This window comes from Trichomycterus rosablanca, chromosome 10 (genome assembly GCF_030014385.1).
Source record: "Trichomycterus rosablanca isolate fTriRos1 chromosome 10, fTriRos1.hap1, whole genome shotgun sequence".
NCBI lineage: Eukaryota > Metazoa > Chordata > Actinopteri > Siluriformes > Trichomycteridae > Trichomycterus > Trichomycterus rosablanca.
In genome coordinates, this window is record NC_085997.1 from 19,092,883 (window position 1) to 19,112,151 (window position 19,269).

At 41.5% G+C, this 19,269-nt stretch overlaps 1 protein-coding gene across 1 annotated transcript; it reads left to right on the forward strand.

The window, feature by feature from the left end:
- Positions 1 to 13,554: 13,554 nt before the first annotated feature.
- On the forward strand, positions 13,555 to 18,464 carry LOC134322064 (epithelial cell adhesion molecule-like). The gene is made up of 8 exons (XM_063003933.1): positions 13,555 to 13,615; positions 14,568 to 14,796; positions 14,874 to 14,939; positions 15,761 to 15,818; positions 17,019 to 17,117; positions 17,206 to 17,403; positions 17,846 to 17,890; positions 18,317 to 18,464. The coding sequence occupies exons 1-8, from the start codon at positions 13,555 to 13,557 to the stop codon at positions 18,338 to 18,340; spliced, it is 780 nt and encodes a 259-aa protein (XP_062860003.1). The 3' UTR covers positions 18,341 to 18,464.
- The last annotated feature ends 805 nt before the right edge of the window (positions 18,465 to 19,269 follow it).

A 19,269-nucleotide genomic window follows, 5' to 3' on the forward strand; every position in this document is an offset into this window, starting at 1 on the left:
CTCTAGCGTAGGTAACTATCAAAGCATATTGTAAAGTGTTTGCTAGATTATAGGTAAAAACTACATACCTGATTTATGTGCATTGGCCTTGAGTATTACATCTTGCAACACATAGCATAGCATAGTAAACTCAAGTTATTTTATTTCCACACCTCATAACAGTGTACTACTTTAATCTACGAATTCAATTTGCACATTATGTAATTTTATTGACTTCATCGGTATTGAGAGTGCCCATTTACTGTAACACAGCATTAATGGATTATGCTTTAATGCAGCTTTTCTGCAGCCGCTGGTCTTTACTATTACATGTGGCACTGTAGGATGATGTTCTGCATTCCAAAGGTTCAGTTAATTTCTTTATTTTGACTACGATTTTCTTTTCACTCACAATTCTTGGCTCAAATCTGTTCTTTTAACTGGCATAATTGTTTCTACATTATGCTCATTCCCATAAAGGAGGAAGGAACAAGGAAAGGGGGATGGTAAAATGTACATGAGCATATGTTGGGGGTTGCTTTATGAAGACTGCTAACACTGAGTCCTCCCACACTTCAGCACTTTAAAGAAAATATCCAAGACCATTACACCATTATCTATCTATCTCTTTCTCTCCCTCATTCTCTCGCTCTCTTTCTACCTCTTCCCCTTTCTCTCTGTTTCTCAATTTTTTTCTCTGGTTGACTCTAATTATACTAAGAAGTAGGCTGCTGTTCTAGTTCAGTGCACCCAAGTGGGTGGCCTGATTCACTATCAATGAAAGGACGAACTTAGAATGTAAGTGCATATGTAAATATATTACGCTTGCATGCATTCTTCATTTGCACTACTTTCGCAGGCAGCAAAACAGCATCAGAGAATAATACTACCAATACCATGCTTGACAGTAGTGTTGTTGGATTTGAATGCCTCCAAACACACTTTTGGTAATTGTGACTAAAGTCTTCTTTTCATCAAACCCCAAACTCCTTAAGGTGTTCACCTATTCACTCACACACACATACATGTAATCTTTTGTTTATAAAGCCACAAATGTAATAGCATTAGCAGTTGCCCAGCAACCCAGTTCTCTATAAGATCATCTTATCATCTAATACAGAGCACATTCAAAGTGATACTCTAATTACCATCTCTAACACTTTTGAGAAACCAGGTGCTGTTCAGACAGGGTGCCAATAAGCTTTTTCTGTATTGGATAATGAGAAGCATATCCACTCCACATCTCCCATCAGCACTATAACCAAAAAATGCCTAGAATGATTAGTACAGTAAAAAACAGACAGATCCTAAGCTATACAACATTTACAAATGCAAGAAATGGAGAGAAATTAAAAGTATGTTTAAAAGAAGAAGATATACACTTTACTTTAACTATGGTAAGCTATTGTAGCCATAGTTATCAAACTTTGAACCAGGATACAGCTTTAATTTCCCTTTGCAGTACACTTCTACTGCACATTCTGTAAATTATAACATCTACAGATGATCCCATGTTCATTAGCATTCAAGGACAGTTTACACTGAAAGACTTGCAGCTTTAACACACAATTCCTAATTCCTTGAGCTTGCATGTTTGACTATTTGGCTTTCCTAGTGTTGTCTTTCCTGTTATTTAGTTGTGTTCTTTTGTTTTGTGTTGCCTTGCCCAGTTTTGCCTACATTTGCTTGTTTTCTTTGGTCCTGCATTTATTTTTGCAGTGTCTGGCTTTTTCTTGTCTTATCTGTGTTCTCTCTTGTCCTATTATTATTCAACCCTTTCCTGCCTGGGTTTAAACATCCTAGTTTTTTACTTAGTCTTGTGCTGCCATGTCTAGTCTGCTCTTGTCTAGTATTTTTTTTTCTATTTTTGCCGTGCTTAGTCTTGTCTTAACTTACATACTCTAGTCTCACGTCATCTGGTTTGTTTAGTCAAATCTCGTCCTGCCTTTCATAGTCTTTCCGTGCCTAGTCTTGCCTTGTTTTTCTTTGTTCTTGTTTCATTTGTCACATATGACCTTGTATTGTCTTGTCCTGTATTATTTGCTATCATGATTTTTTTTTGTACTGAAATTTGGGACCCAAAATAAAGCCATCAGACCATTATTACTTACTATACCAAATTTCACATTTAGTACACTGGAAGCAGACTGCAGTGTTTGGTTCAACTTGCAGCAATAGGGGCTTAGTAGCTGCAAGTCACACCTCCATGTATCATTGGCAACGAATAGCCTACAGTCCACAAGTTAAAAACCCAAAAACTTGCTTTGAATCTCTTCAGCTGTAACTAATCGCAAGGTCAGCTTATGTTTGTGTGAAGTTAAAAGTAATGGAATGCCTTTATTTGTCATATATACATATACACGTGTACAGTACAACAAAATACTTTTTTCACATCTTGTTTGGATGCCGTACAATGGCGGAGGGTCAGTCATTGTACGGTGCCCCTGGAGCCGAGAGGGTTAAGGGCCTTGCTCCAGGACACAACAGTGGCTGCATAGCATAGCAGAGCTGGGATTCGAACTCTCAACCTTTCAATTGATAGCCCAAAGCTCTGCCCACTAGGCTATCACTGTCCCTGTTAGGGCATAGGCAATATTTTTGCAGATTTTGCATCTAGAGGTAGTTTGGAACTATTGCGACTAAGGACAGGTGTTAGTTGTGTGCTGTTCTGTTCAACATCTGGCATCTTGTTCTGTGTGCTGGTGTTGTCTACTGCTTTGTGGCTGAGCTTTTGTTTCTTAAAAACATGTCCACTTAAAATAACAGCACTAACAGATGACCGGGCCATGCATAGCATGATAATAATAATGTTATCATATTACAGGATGATAATATTTCTGAACGTACTGCTAAAATAAGTATAAAGAGTTTGATGTTCGTTAAGATGAAAACACTAAACCTAAGAGAAGTACTGAAGCACAAAACTGGAAGATTCTCCTCTTGAAGGTTAGTCCAGCATCACACTAAATACTAGTGTATTTCGGATTTGTATGTCAGAAGTTCTAGAAGAATAAAAGCATTGGGAACAAAGATAGCCCTATACACTCAGTAATATTAACGTATTGTTACAGGTTGGTGTTAATTTATCCACTCCCCTGAAGGTTTTATATTGCTCCTCTCCTCTAGTAATAGCAAACTTTGTATATCATGTTATATAGTAGCAATGATTTAACTTTTCGTTTTGCACCAAAACCATGGTTAATTTTTATAGAAGAGGAGGGAGAGATTAAGAGAGACTGAGAGATAGATGTAGAGAAAGAGCATTGCTAACATGTTTACTTGCATAACCATGAGTAGCTTTTGGCGAGGAGGCTGAGGCTAAGGTTGCTAGGCAACGGCAACCGTGCAGCAGCTGCATTGCACCATGGAGTTGGGAATATTGTGTGTGAAGTTGACCATTCCCCCTCCCCCTTAGGCCCTTGGGACTTTTTTCATTAAAGGTGTGTCTTTGAACTTATCACTACAAAGCAGTTGCAGCTCATCATAATGCTAAAAAGTGAGATTTCAAACACTTCTGAAAGTTCCTCAAACCTCCTTTAGATAAACACTAATGTACAGACATGCACACACAGTATTCACAGGTCACTACACATGCACCAGACTGTCTAGATCAAGGCTGGAATCACACGTCCCCCAATATTCAGATATACTCACAATGTCCCCTAATATACAAATGTAAAACGTATTAATACAGTAAACATATTCCACTCACTAGCTTTACATAATGTCATAATCCGTGTTCCCAGCACTTCACTATAGCGAAGTCTTACTTTAACTGCTCTGAAAAAAGGTAGCATTAATGTCAATGCATCATTTTGTGCTGGAACTATGCTAAAAGTGTCAGTATTAGTGACAGTATTGTAAAAATGAGCCAATTTCTGAGTGCTAATCAACCGTCTCTAATGTTAGCTATCATAGCTAAGTTAACTGGAAAGTGAGTAAGCCACACATTCACATAGCAAACAACAATATCTCAATGTCTCTATGTTATATTTGTTAGTGAACCCACGTAAAGTCTCATTAAAGTGTTAATCATTGTAGTAATGCATATGTAATGTAATAGATGATAGTACCTTCAATTTTTCAGATAACTGTATAGAATCCTGTGTAGCTGTAAAAATAGCAGTACAGTGGTACTTTGAAACTCAACGTTAGTTGGTTCTGGGAGTGGCATTGAGTTTTAAAGGCGTTGAGTTTCAAGGTATTTTTTCCCATAAGGATGTATGGGAAACCTGTTAATGTGTTCCATGGTCCCGTGGAACTGCATATATTTTAGGCTAATGTAAAATAATGAGGTTGTTTTTGACACTTATACACTGAACATAACACTGAAAACAGTAATAAATAATAAAACCTGCACTTTACCTTTACTTCTTTATTGTTTCCTTATGCTTCTTAATTGTGGAGATGCTTAATCGTGGAATATCGTATTCCGTTCAGTAAAAGCGCATTCTCATGAGAAGCAGCAAAACAACTTTTGTGCTGGCTGTACCGTTATTTCCTAGGCGGTGCACAAAGCTTAACGTGACTTATTGTACTTAAACCAGTGAGGAATTTCATTAGTGGAGAGAACTTATAATTAATAATAATAATAATTTTTACAATTTCTCAGAACCCTGAACTGTAACACAAGTTTAAAAGTGAAACAGGAGAAAAATCCAGATAAACACAGATACATGCGGATGCTTTCAGAGTGGATTTGATGGTTATTCCACACAAATGCAGATTCGTCTCATATGCACACTTTGATGACGTCTTACTGCACCACTCAAGCCAAGCGCTAAACAAAGCAGCTATTCGTTGTTAATTCAAAATTAAATAAATACATTTTTAAAAAGCTGAACGTGAGTTTAAGGGTACAAAATTCTCGACAAAGGGCGTCAAGTTTAAAAGATTTTGAGTTTAGGGGACATCGAGTTACAAGGTACCACTGTATTAGTGTTTGTTCAATTAAAGTGCTAGTTTTATTTCTCCTACAACTAGCTTTCATTCACAGTGAGTCATTATGAACAAAAGGAAGGTTGCAGTGACATTCCTCAGTTTATTTCAGCAGGCTTAGAAAAAAAAGAAAAATAATTAGAGAGCAGTAGGAAAATAAGTACTAAGTGTACTGGTCAGATGATAGAGATAAGTCAGCGTTTCTTGATATAATAATTACCAGTCAGATCAGATATGGTCAATACTCCATTCCTGAACTTAATGGAGCAAGGATGCTGACAAGGCAGTGAAAGCAAGTGACATGAAGGGGAGTGAAAAGTGAGCAAAAATTGATGAGGAAATTAGAATATAGGACCAGAAGAGAGGAGGAGAGAGGGCTAGCGGGAGGAGATCATAACAGAGCGGATGTCCTTGCTGCCCACCCAAGTATACTTGTATGTAAAGGAAAGCAACAATTTCCTTAACCTTGGTCACAAACGCTGCTCTTGGCTTCATATAACAATGTACAGATTTCTGTGTAGATGATTATGGTTGTACTCTATTAATCCCTTTCACAGTCATTACAATACAATATTAGCCTTAATTGTAAAATAATAATAAAACAAGTTTATCTCATGTGTTAGTAAATCTTCAAATATAGGGCAGTTGTAGCCTAGTAGGTGAGGTACTGGACTAGTAATTGAAAGGTTGCTGGTTCAAGCCCCACCGATGCCAGGTTGCCACTGTTGGACCCTTGAGCAAGGCCCTTAACCCTCACTCAATTGCTTAGACAATATACTGTCACAGTACTGTAAGTCGCTTTGGATAAATTCGTCTGCTAAGTGCCAAAAATGTAAATGTAAATATTTTAGCATGATAGGAATCCCCCCTCCACCCCTCTAATGTTCACTTTAAGTCTTGGTCTAGATTGCAATCTGCTGACTCACTCCTTGCTTGAAAACTCCACATAAGAGAAGAAGTAAGGGAGACAGATTGAGAGTTCTGAGTAGGGCTGCACGTTAAAAAAAAAAACCTGCAAGCTCTAAATGAAACAGTTTGTGTCACGTGGGAAGAAAGGGACACAAATGCAGAAGTAAAATTATAAAAAGATATTTTATTTAATTAATAAGGACAACAGAAAAGGTAAACAGCTAACATAAAATAAAACAAAACCCAATCGGAAACTCCGACGGAAGCTGACAAACACCGATCTGAAAAGGAGAAAAACAAAAGAGAAAGGTTACACAACGGTAAGGCGTGGATTCGAACCGGGGATGCTGGCGTGACTGCCGATTACTTTCCGGAGTTGCCACCCAGCGGTTACAGAATCCAATGTTCCGTTTAACTAAAGGCACTGATGCCGAAATTACCACCAACGCTAAAACAGCGCGGAGTGAAAGCCGCTAATGCTAATGTTAGCGTTTTAAAGAGACAGCGATAAGGAGTCTGCCCAGCAACTGCACGAGAGCTGGGCAGCTGTAGAGAGTGTGGATTCGAACCGGGGATGTTGGCGTGACTACCGAGTACTTTCCGGAGTCGCCACCCAGCGGTTGGAGAATCCAATGTTCTGTTTGACTGAAGGCACTGATGCCTAGGATATAACCAGCGCTACTAGAGCACTGAGTGAGACCGCTAAGCTAAAGCTAGCGCTGAAACAAACAGCAGTTCGAGGACTGCGCGGCGTCGCACCACACTATTTCTAAGAGGACGAAAGAAAACCCTCATACCTCAAACCTTGCGGTTTTACTTACCCTAATGGCCTAGCGCCACCAGGGCTACCACCTATAGCTAAACAACAGTGTGGACGAGCTGCCACAAGAGACCACAAAACAAACAAAGGTGCGACACCCACTGCTGTGTAGAGCTGGCTTAAATAGCCAGCCCCACAGCTGTGGGTGATCAGCACTAATTGGGAGGTCTGGTATAAGAACCCTTTGTTTGCTGAGCTCTGTAACGTCTGTTTCGCTGGGAACCCGGGGCACGTTCACCAGCTACCACAGACCTCGTTATAGAACCCCCTCCTCTAGGGACAGCTCCTGAGGTCCCAAGACCCGCAGCACGGTTCCGTCGGAACTCGCGGATCAGTTCAGGGTCCAGGATCTGACGAGCCGGTACCCATGAACGTTCCTCAGGGCCGTAACCTTCCCAATCCACCAAGTATTGGGTACTACCCTGAACCTTCCTGCTGTCAAGTAACCGGCGAACCGTGAAGGCAGGGGCACCCTGGATGATACGAGGGGCGGGAGGTTGGGGAGGGGGTAAAACTCCCCCGCACATAAATGGTCGGAGATGGGAGACATGGAAGGTTGGATGCACTTTCATGCGGGGAGGAAGCTCCAACCTATACGTCACCGGGTTAATCCGCCTTACCACCTTGAACGGGCCAATGTACTTGGGTGCCAACTTATGTGGAACACCTCGAACGGGGAGATCCCTCGTTGAAACAAGTACTCGTTGGCCTGGCCGGAAGGTAAGAGCCGGCTGCCGCCTGCGGTCAGCTTTGCGCTTCACAGAGCGCTGGGTGGCCACAAGTGCCTGCCTAGCTTTGCGCCAGGCGGCGCGGCAGCGGCGGACCTGAAGCTGTACAGACGGGACCGCTACCTGCTGCTCTTGCTCAGGAAAGAGCGGAGGAGGGTACCCGAACTGAGCTTCAAACGGTGACATGCCGATCGCCGAATGATGCAGGGTGTTGTGAGCAAACTCTGCCCACATCAGCTTATCCGACCACGTGGTCGGATTCCCTGCCGTCAGGCACCTGAGCATCTTGCTCAGATCCTGGATAAGCCTCTCCGACTGCCCATTCGACTCCGGGTGGTAACCGGAGGATAAGCTGGCCTTCGCGCCAATAATTTGGCAAAAGGCCCGCCAGCACTGGCTCACAAACTGTGGGCCCCGATCTGACACAATGTCTGAGGGGACCCCATGTGCTCTCACCACATGATTCAGAATGATCTGCGCAGTGCCCATGGCGGATGGTAGCTTGGGCAGTGGGATAAAGAGGCAAGATTTGGTAAACCGGTCGACAATTACCAATACCGCCGTGAACCCTCTGGACTTAGGCAAGCCTGTCACAAAGTCCAGGGCAATGTGGGACCACGGTCTAGCCGGTATTGGCAACGGGTGAAGAAGGCCCCTGGGGCGCTCTCTGGGACTCTTGTTAAGAGCACACACCGAGCAGGCACGGACAAAGTCACGTACCTCATTCTCCATCCCCGGCCACCAAAATCTTCGGCGCAGCAAGACCAGGGACTTAGTCACGCCTGGGTGCGCCGCAAATGGGGAAGCATGAGCCCACTCGAAGACCTGACGCCGTACGGATGAAGGTACGTACAGTCTGTCAGGAGGTCCCCCACCGGGGTCGGGTTCAGCCCGTTGGGCATCCCGAATGACCTTCGATATGCCCCATGTGATTGGGGCCGCTATCTGGGTCGAGGGGATCACGGGATCAGGTCCGGTCTCCGGCCTGGTCGGTTCCCACTGTCTAGACAGAGCGTCCGGTTTGACGTTTTCGGACCCCGGTCTATAAGACAGTGTGAAATTGAACCTTCCAAAAAATAAGGACCACCGGGCCTGACGGGAGTTCATCCTCTTGACTTGCTGGATGAATGACAGATTTTTGTGATCCGTCCAGACAAGAAAAGGATGTTTGGCCCCCTCGAGCCAGTGTCGCCACTCCTCTAACGCCAACTTAATGGCCAAGAGTTCCCTGTCTCCAACCGGGTAGTTCCGCTCGGCTGGAGTCAGGCGGTGCGAGAAGAAGGCACATGGATGTAGCTTCTTCCCCGGCCCCACTCTTTGGGACAAAACTGCCCCAGCCCCGACCTCGGAAGCATCCACTTCGACAACGAAGGGTTCCTCTGGGTCGGGCAACTGCAAGACGGGAGCAGTCGTCAAGAGTGTTTTTAGCTTGTCGAAAGCTTGCTGGGCCTGCACCGTCCATTGGAACGGACCTTTGCCTGTGAGGTCCGTTAACGGGGCGGCGACTGAGCTAAAGTTCTTAATGAAACGCCGAAAAAAGTTTGCAAAGCCCAAAAACCTTTGCAGTTGGCGTAAAGAACTTGGAGTTGGCCACTTCTCCACCGCAGATACTTTAGCCGAGTCCATGCGCAGGGTGCCCTTGGACACTACAAACCCCAGAAACGAGACCGTGGGGGAGTGAAAGACCGACTTCTCCAGCTTGACAAACAGATGGTTGTCGAGCAAGAGCTGGAGAACTCGTCGGACATGCCCTATATGCTCGTCGATGGACTGACTAAAGATAAGAATATCGTCTAAGTAAACATAGACGAATTTACCAAGAGTCTCCCGCAAGACCTCATTGATAAATCTCTGGAAGACTGCGGGGGCATTCATTAACCCAAATGGCATCACCGAGTACTCATAGTGGCCAGTGGGCGTAATGAACGCAGTCTTCCACTCATCCCCCTGCCTGATCCGGATCAAATTGTACGCGCTGCGAAGATCGAGCTTTGAAAAAACCGATGCTCGCTGAAGGGCTTCGAAAGCCGTGGCCATCAGCGGCAGCGGGTACCGATCCTTGATCGTAATGGCATTCAGACCGCGATAATCGATACAGGGGCGCAGGGTGCCGTCCTTCTTGTTCACAAAAAAGAACCCTGCCCCAGCTGGGGAGGAAGAAGGACGGATGAACCCCTGTTTAAGCGCCTCACGCACATACTCCTCCATAGCAACCTTTTCTAGGCCGGAGAGCGAAAAAAGGCGCCCCCTAGGAGGAGTAGTGCCGGGCAAAAGGTTGATGGCGCAATCGAACGGTCTGTGGGGGGGCAAGTCCTGCGCCCGGGACTTGCTAAAAACCTCCCGTAAATCATGGTACACAGGAGGAACAGCTGCCAAATCCGGAATCGCCATCTTGGGTTCGGACGGCTCGGGGCTCGCGCCGCCTTGCAGTAGGCACGAGTCCCGACACTGCGTTCCCCAGATAAAGATCGATCCGGTGGCCCAGTCGATCTGGGGGTTGTGTCTTTGCAGCCACGAATACCCCAAAACCACCTGGAGGTGAGGAACGTGAGTCACAAGAAAGGTGATCCGTTCCTCGTGGTTTTCCAGGCGCAACGTGAGAGGTCGCGTCTGGTGGGTTATCGGGCTGCCCGCTACAGGTCGGCCATCCACAGCATGGACCGACACTGGAGTTGTTAGCGGTTGGACCTCAATCCCCAGCCTGTGTACCAGGTTGATGTCTATGAAACTCTCCACCGCGCCTGAATCCACACAGACCCGAAGGTCTGTGTCTCCCAGACCCCAAAGCAACCGGGCCTGCAGAAATAGTCCTTGGGCAGGGATGGTAGTTCGGCTCACTCCCGAGTCCCTAGCTCGAGAGCGGCCTGCTAGTTTAACGGCTGCCGGGGTCTGGCAGACGGACCCAAAGCCGTTGGGGCACCAGCGCGAGCTGACCCCAACTGCATGGGCTCAGGATCCAGGACAGGCGGAGGAGAATTGGGAGAGACCTGCGAGCGGGTGAACGGGGAACAGGTGCCCCGTTCCCGGGCTCGCTGGCGAAGGCGGGTGTCTATGGCGTTGGCCAGGACATAGAAGTCCTTAAGAGTGGTAGGAGGGTCCCTGGTGGCTAGCTCGTCCTTCACCTTACCAGACAAACCACGATGGAATATGGCAGTAAGGGCCCCCTCGTCCCAACCACACTCAGCCGCGAGCGTTCGAAACTCGATTACATAATCGGCTACTGACCGAGCACCTTGGGTAAGCTCGAGTAGACGAGGGCCTACCTCACGGCCACCCGAAGGGTGAAAAAAGGTCTCCTTTATAGCTTCCTTAAAGGAGCTTTCCGAAGAGCATTCTGGAGCATTTTGCTCCCAGAGGGCAGTAGCCCATTCTAAAGCTCGGCCAGTCAGCAGGGAAATTATGTATGCAACCTTCGATCGCTCCGTAGGGTAGCGAGAGGGTTGCAGCTCAAACGCAAGGGCACACTGGAGGAGGAAGCCACGGCACCTCTTAGCCTCTCCCGAATACCTTTCGGGAGGCGAAATAGGGGTGTCGCGGTTTCCGCACCCTCCGGAGTGGGTAGGAGAGTGGGCAGGGGGTTCAGGACCGGACCTAAGAATTGGCGACTGCAGGGTGAGCGCAGCTACCCGCTGCGCCAACTCGTTTAGGGCCACCTCGTGCCTGCCTAACGCTACCCCTTGATGACGTAGAACGTCCGTAAGGGGTGGAACTTCTGCTGCGTCCATGGTATGGTCGCACCTTTCTGTCACGTGGGAAGAAAGGGACACAAATGCAGAAGTAAAATTATAAAAAGATATTTTATTTAATTAATAAGGACAACAGAAAAGGTAAACAGCTAACATAAAATAAAACAAAACCCAATCGGAAACTCCGACGGAAGCTGACAAACACCGATCTGAAAAGGAGAAAAACAAAAGAGAAAGGTTACACAACGGTAAGGCGTGGATTCGAACCGGGGATGCTGGCGTGACTGCCGATTACTTTCCGGAGTTGCCACCCAGCGGTTACAGAATCCAATGTTCCGTTTAACTAAAGGCACTGATGCCGAAATTACCACCAACGCTAAAACAGCGCGGAGTGAAAGCCGCTAATGCTAATGTTAGCGTTTTAAAGAGACAGCGATAAGGAGTCTGCCCAGCAACTGCACGAGAGCTGGGCAGCTGTAGAGAGTGTGGATTCGAACCGGGGATGTTGGCGTGACTACCGAGTACTTTCCGGAGTCGCCACCCAGCGGTTGGAGAATCCAATGTTCTGTTTGACTGAAGGCACTGATGCCTAGGATATAACCAGCGCTACTAGAGCACTGAGTGAGACCGCTAAGCTAAAGCTAGCGCTGAAACAAACAGCAGTTCGAGGACTGCGCGGCGTCGCACCACACTATTTCTAAGAGGACGAAAGAAAACCCTCATACCTCAAACCTTGCGGTTTTACTTACCCTAATGGCCTAGCGCCACCAGGGCTACCACCTATAGCTAAACAACAGTGTGGACGAGCTGCCACAAGAGACCACAAAACAAACAAAGGTGCGACACCCACTGCTGTGTAGAGCTGGCTTAAATAGCCAGCCCCACAGCTGTGGGTGATCAGCACTAATTGGGAGGTCTGGTATAAGAACCCTTTGTTTGCTGAGCTCTGTAACGTCTGTTTCGCTGGGAACCCGGGGCACGTTCACCAGCTACCACAGACCTCGTTATAGTTTGTTGCCGTTATAAACTTCACACGAAACAGAAATTACTATTAAACTTTTTTTCATCAAACAAATTTAGCATTAAAGCAAACACAATTTGGCACAGAGCAAACATCCTGCTGCTCCTCTCAGCCTAGCTCTACAGCAGTATCTGTAGTCCATGATTTCTGCAGTGCAATGTGTCTCCGTCTTATTAGACAGCACTGACACCAGCTGGTCAAAAAGACAAACACGATCTACTGTAAATAAAGCAGCAAGCAATTTGTCCTGTGGAATTGGACATGTTCTATACATTACATATCACAGTATACAGGTTCTAATGACATCATTTACCTACAATATATCCAGACCCTAAACCAAAATAAACCCAGTATTACCTCAAACTCAATACTGAATACTGCTTTTTTTTTTTTTTACAATGAACTATTAAACAATGTATAGCATTACCCTGCACCCCTTGATCCCATTCCTATTTGGATCTTGTTTTATCAGTTTCCTGTTTATAAAAGTTTACTTTAATGTTTAAAGTTTTATTGGAAGGCATTAATACAAAAATACATCTAGTTTTTTCTTATTATTATCATTTATACCCTTTACTATATACTACATATACTAAATACATAAAATGTATTGCGTCTAGTATTAAAGATATACACCGATCAGCCATAACGTTAAAACCACATCCTTGTTTCTACACTCACTGTCCATTTTATCAGCTCCACTTACCATATAGAAGCACTTTGTAGTTCTACAATTACTGACTGTAGTCCATCTCTTTCTCCACATACTTTTTTAGCCCCCTTTCATGCTGTTCTTCAATGGTCAGGCCCCCCACAGAGTAGGTATTATTTGGGTGGTGGATCATTCTCAGCACTGCAGTGACCTCACTGTCACTGCTGGACTGAGAATAGTCCACCAACCAAAACTATCCAGTCAACAGCGCCCCCTGGGCAGCGTCCTGTGACCACTGATGAAGGTCTAGAAGATGAGCAACTCAAACAGCAGCAATAGATGAGCGATCGTCTCTGACTTTACTTCTACAAGGTGGTTTAAGTAGGTCGGAGTGTCTAATAGAGTGGACAGTGAGTGGACACAGCATTTAAAAACTCCAGCAGCGATAGTCTGATTCACCTATACCAGCACAACAATGTAGTTTCTGATTCATTTAATACAAAGCTTAGCAATTATTGTAAAAAATAATAAAAAATAAAGGACACAGCCAGCTGTAAGGTGACTGGTTAAAAGACCATGTACATGTTGTGCATGGATGGAGCAAGTGAACAATTTATGTTCTTTCTTTCCTGTGTAAAACACAGCAATAAATCAGTGGCCTAAGGGTAGGTTGCTCCTTGTTTTCGTTCCAGATATGCATTTTTAATGGGAAACAGGGCAGAGCAGGTCTTTTTAGGTTGCTACAAAATATCAGAGCAAGGTGAGAGCAACTCTTGAACCAAAGCAAGCTTGTTGGTCTTTCTGTACTTAAGATCAAAAATATGAATTCTTCTGTGAGCTTGTTACTGTCTCTGCTATCTTCTATTGGATCCACGTATGAATGTAAGTAACCTGCTCAGTTAGTCATGAAATTATGTCTAAATATGTTGTGCATTTTTTACATTCTCTAAAACTTATCTTTTTTGTTCTAAGTAAAAGTTTTAGTAAAATTTAGTACATTATGTACGTTTTTTTACATATTTTCTTTATTATTAGATTTAATTATGCATTTTCTTGAGGTCATTTATATGAAGCAGATCTTCTCATGGTTTTCAAATTAAATGTTCAGCAAGCTCATGGCTAGGTGTCCACAAACTTTAATCCTTGTAGTATATCGATATTAAATGTGTGCATTTTTGTCTGCAATAAGGAACAATATTTATTTTACATATATTTATTTTATGGCTTGTAAAATTGTATATATATTTTTTGTAATTAAGAGATCATTTTTATTGGGTCATACCACCTAACATGGTAAATAAAACCAGCCTGGACATAAAAAATATGTCAATATTTTAAAAAAATGTCAAGATTTGTGGAAAAGCTGCTGACTTTGTCATTGCACCACAAAGGTCAAGATCATTCCCATATCTTTTTATAAAGCATACCATATTAGTCCTTTGTTCTTGGTTGTGCGTCCAAATTTAAAGAGAACTCACTGACAGACATTTATGTTTATTTTATTCATTTTTAAGCTATTTGACAACATGTTTTTAAAGGTTTTCAATATTAAAATAATCCTAGACCTTTGTGATAGTTTACTTTTCAACAGATGAGCACCACCACCTAGTAGTTATCTTTTAATTCATGTTAAAATTCCTACATTTTATATAATGAACGTGTCCACATGAAAGTGGTTTTATAAAGTGAGGTGGTATATATGTCAGTCATTTTTAATAAAAAAAATAGGCTTAGATACACACATGTACACATTTAATTAATCAAATTCTATAGCTGTTAGTACCTTACACAATAACAGTGACTTTTTTTAAATCCAGTCTCTTCTCTGTCTTAGTGATGCCCAAATGCTGGCTGATACTATCAGAAATCTACCAGCTTCAACATTCCTCATCCTCAGAGAGTAACCTCACCATACTGACCTTTAGTGATGGGCTTTATGATCCAGAATGTGAATGTAATGGGCTGTTTAAGGCTAAACGGTGCAATAGCACAGACGTCTGCTGGTGTATTGACAGAGCTGGAGTTCGCAGAAACATTCAGTGTGAGGAGCTGCTGGTGACAAAGTCTGTATGAATAATTAAATATTGTTCAAAATTATTCAGCTTTACTTAAAAATACTTAACAAAGCCTTTTTTGACAGCTGGATTCGTGTTGAGATAAAGCACAAGGTAACCAACATCTCTGTGGAAAGTTCTCAGTTGCAGAAGTAAGTTCTAGATTTTGTAAGTTTGTAACCACATACATGTACATTTGTGCATAAACCCTTCATTACAATAATACATTTATATTTGAGAGTTGAGTGGTAAAATAATCATGTGCACTGGTCTACAGAAATAATAAAACAATTGATATGATCAGGTGAGTCACTGTATTCTCGAGAAGTGGAAAAGTGCATGTTTGGCATAAACTAAAATAACTGTACAGGCCTAAATGTCTCCTACAGCAAGCTGGTTTGGTGGATGCCATGTTGTGGGGGGCATTTCACTGGCATCTTTTCGTTTCCTGGTCAACCTGACCAGGAAGAGGCATTTACTGAAAATAAATGTATTAATACAATGTTTGGATCTACTGTGCCTCTAAGTTGGAAGTGTCACTGCAAAGTTGTACAAGATTAAGTCTGACCAATCAGTGAATCAATATGGTAAATCGTTAATACCCTTGACAGGTCTCTTCCAGGTTGACAAATTCTTAATTCACAGCACACAAGCACTCAATGTATGGTTTGATGGGTATGACAGAGATGTCATTTATATGATGTGGCCTTGCAGTCATCAGATCTATGGTTGATTATAGGCTGAAGTGTTAAACAGCACCATTACTAAAACAATTATGGAAATATCTCTTGGAATATTTATATGTTCCATTTCTTTATTACAGTTTCAAAAACTAATACACTAACCCTTACTAAGAACTTTATGTCGTTACCTTTAATTCATTACTGGTCTGTATACTGTTAATAATCAACAGCTTGTATACAATTCTAGTAATCAGTTAATAAGAGTTACTTATTTACATTCTGATTGTCAGCATCATTCAGGAACATTACAAAATGGACCCAGAACTAAACGACACCATAGACATCAAGGTGAGAATATAAAACCTGCATGAACTTTGTCTTGAGGTCCTTATTTGTCTTCAATTTTAAATTATTGATCCTTAATTAATTAATGGCCAAATGTTTGTGGACATCTGAAACCTGAACACTGTATCCAAAGCCATGTGCAAAATGTCATGGTGCTTGCGGTTTTAACTGCCTCCACCCTACTGGAAAGACTTTTAAAAGGATTTTAAACATGTCTGTTAAAATTCTCTTTTATCTAGACAAAGGAAATTTAAAGAGGTCGGGCACAGATGTTATTCTAAATTCTGCCAAATATGTTGGATGGCGTTAAGCTCTTTCACACCAAACTTAGTATGCTTGCCGGTCTTTACACTTTACACAGAAATATACACAATATGGATAAAAGTATGTGGACAACAGACCATAAGTTTGTTGTACATCACAATTCAAAACAACATGCTTTAATATGCAGTTGCTATCCCCTACCCCACTTTCAGACTGTAATAAAAGTCTTTCCACAAGATTTTGGAGTGTGTATGTTGGATTTATGCCAATTTAGTGAAAATTTGTGTGGTCAGCCGCTTATGTTAAACCTTGCTCAAATGTATTTAGTGAGACTGGGGTCATGGCTCTGTGCAGACTACTGGATTTTACCTCATTTCCTTTGTTTCGGAGCTAAAGTTGATCAGTAGGGTCATGAAACTATGGTCTTAGGTTTTTTAGTCACGTTGAAACAAGAATGGGTTGTTGCCACAAATTTGGAAGCAAAATCTGATTTTATAACATGGGTGTGGCTGAAATAAAAGGCCATATTGTGTGCTTATGTCTAGATGGTTAGTAAAGGTAGTACAAATCCACATTAAACATATGAAACGTTAAATAAATAAACAAACAAAAAAGCATTTCATATTTACACATACACATGCTATTTCTGGAAAAAAAATTGGGCCATGTTTTAAATGGAATGTTTCAAGGCTGATTGTGTGTGTTACAACAGTGTGACTTCAATATTCCATGAACATTTTACTCTTTTTTTGCCCCGTCCTAACTTTTTTGGGGTGTGCTGTGGGCATTCAATTAAAAATTTGTTTACAAAATAGAATTAAGTTGATCAGTGACAACATTACATTAAATTTCTTTGTAAGTAAGTAAATAAGATTTCAGAAGAATTAACATACAAAATGGGGTTTAAATTAATGTCCATGTAAAATCTTTTCTTTGTAGTATGATGTTGATGCCCGGCTCATCACCATGGATTTACGAACAACCAGTAATGATAAGATACAGGATCTATATGGACTGGCCTTCTACATGAAAAGAAATGTAAGAACATATAGATTAAATTGTGTTCATTTAACAATTATTAGCCTGCTGTATTTCACTAACAAATTATTTATTATTTTCCCACAAGCTTAAGATGAAGTTGCTTTCCAGTGATCAGATCAAACCTGAATCTGTAGTAGAAGGGGAAGAGCTGGAGATTGAGAGCATCCTGGTATATTATATGGATGAGAAGAAACCTACAAATACCACACAAAAGCTCACTACCATCATCCTAACAGTCACTGGTGTGCTCATCCTGACAGTATGCGTAGGGATTGTAATTATGGTCAGTCACTTTTCCAGATTTCTGAGTATTTCTGTCTCGATAAATAACAAGAAAAAAATGTTACATTATTTGGCCAAAAATATGTGGAAAAGCTATTCTTATTATTGAGTTTATGATAATGTAAATTAATCATAATACAGAAATTTCCTTTTTTTGTTTGATTGACCACATTTTGCAAAAACTGGCTTCATAAAAAATATACTGTTAAGATTTATACTTTTTAACTTATAACATTAATATATTTTAATAATGAAATACAAAAATAAAATGTGTAAATTAAAGAGATTCTAAACCTTAAAACATGAAATATATGTAAATATCTTTCAGACACGCTACTGCGTCTGTGGATTTTAAGATACATTTTTTTAATAATTCTTCATAATTTTACTGGGATGTAAAGTGTGTGTGAACGTGTGAACAAATTTTCCTCTCCCTCCTTTAGTTCCTGATCAGAAGAAATAAGAGGGGCAAATATGAAAAGGCTCAGGTGGGTTTTTGAACTTCTAGCTATTGAAAACCTTAAACCACTGAACAGTGTTCAAGTAAATCAAAAAATATCTGTTTTATCATATTAAGTCTAAGAATATTTCCACTGCTGGAAATATTAATTATTAATTTGTGTGTGCAAGCTAATACATTTTTTTATATTGAAAAGAAATAGAAAGCATGAGAGGGATACAATTATTGTCTGATTCTACTCTTCATGATATGCCTTTTTTTTTTCAATTTGCGGTGAGGCCATTCAAGCACTTTGTGTCTACAAAACCACACTGTTATAGTGTGTGCAGAATGAGGCCTGGTACATTATTGCTGAAATAATAATTTTTACATGCACAGAACCTTAGTAAACACATGGGGTTCTGCATTTGTTGTGTTTGTTTTATGCTGATAAGCTCTTTGTGTGTTTTTGCAGACAAGTGAAACAGAAGAGATTTAAATTCTAAGCTGAACATCTGGTGGGTGGAATATTGACGAAACAACAAAACATCTGGCAAATAATTTTAACTAGTGCGAGTTGAAAATGTTTAAAGCAGTAGAAACATTTTTGTCATATTTGCTAAAGATTGTCACTGAGAATTGATTTGGTTTTATAAAAATGGCTTTGCACCAGAAAATCCTATATTTTACTCCATAACACTAATAGCACATTATCATCTTGAATTTATGTAATACTAATACTTTATATTTTTATTTATTGTATAATCATGACTGTATGTTTCTGTAATTGAATGGTTGTGTAGCCTAAATTACCTGAAAGCATTAAACAATATGGCATATATTAAACATTCTATGGATTATCATATTTATATTTTATAATTTACTCTATGACATTTTGCCATTGTTTTTGCCAATTTGAGTGAAAAGTTGAATCTTTGGAATCTCTGAAAAATACATACATTTCAGAATTTCTAATTATTTGGCACTACTGAAAACAAGTAAGCACACTTGAGGCACATGCTCAGACTGATTTAAGCCCGTGGATTTGATCTACAGTACTTATTACAAACTCGTTTAAATGAATTAATCTACAGTATAAAAAGTGTTACTTATACAAACAATGTGGTCATTCCAAATACATTACTGTATAAATAAATCCTGAACCTTGTTTATTTTTAGTTTTACACACTTTGGTAACATTTATGACAGGACAGGTAATTACTGGTTACATAAGACTCATCAGTTTAAGTTTTTTTTTTAATGTTAAACACAATGGACAATTTTGTATCTCCAATTCACCTCACTTGCATGTCTTTGGACTGTGGGAGGAAACCGGAGCTCCCGGAGGAAACCCATGCAGACACGGGGAGAACATGCAAACTCCACACAGAAAGGACTTAGACCGCTCCACCTGGGGATCGAACCCAG

Bases quoted from the DNA above. Each gene is read 5' to 3' on its own strand.
- LOC134322064 (XM_063003933.1), top strand. From the start codon at position 13,555: ATGAATTCTTCTGTGAGCTTGTTACTGTCTCTGCTATCTTCTATTGGA. The intron at 13,616-14,567 runs GTAAGTAACCTG...TCTCTGTCTTAG, and splicing joins TATTGGATCCACGTATGAAT to TGATGCCCAAATGCTGGCTG. The intron at 14,797-14,873 runs GTCTGTATGAAT...CTTTTTTGACAG, and splicing joins GAGGAGCTGCTGGTGACAAA to CTGGATTCGTGTTGAGATAA.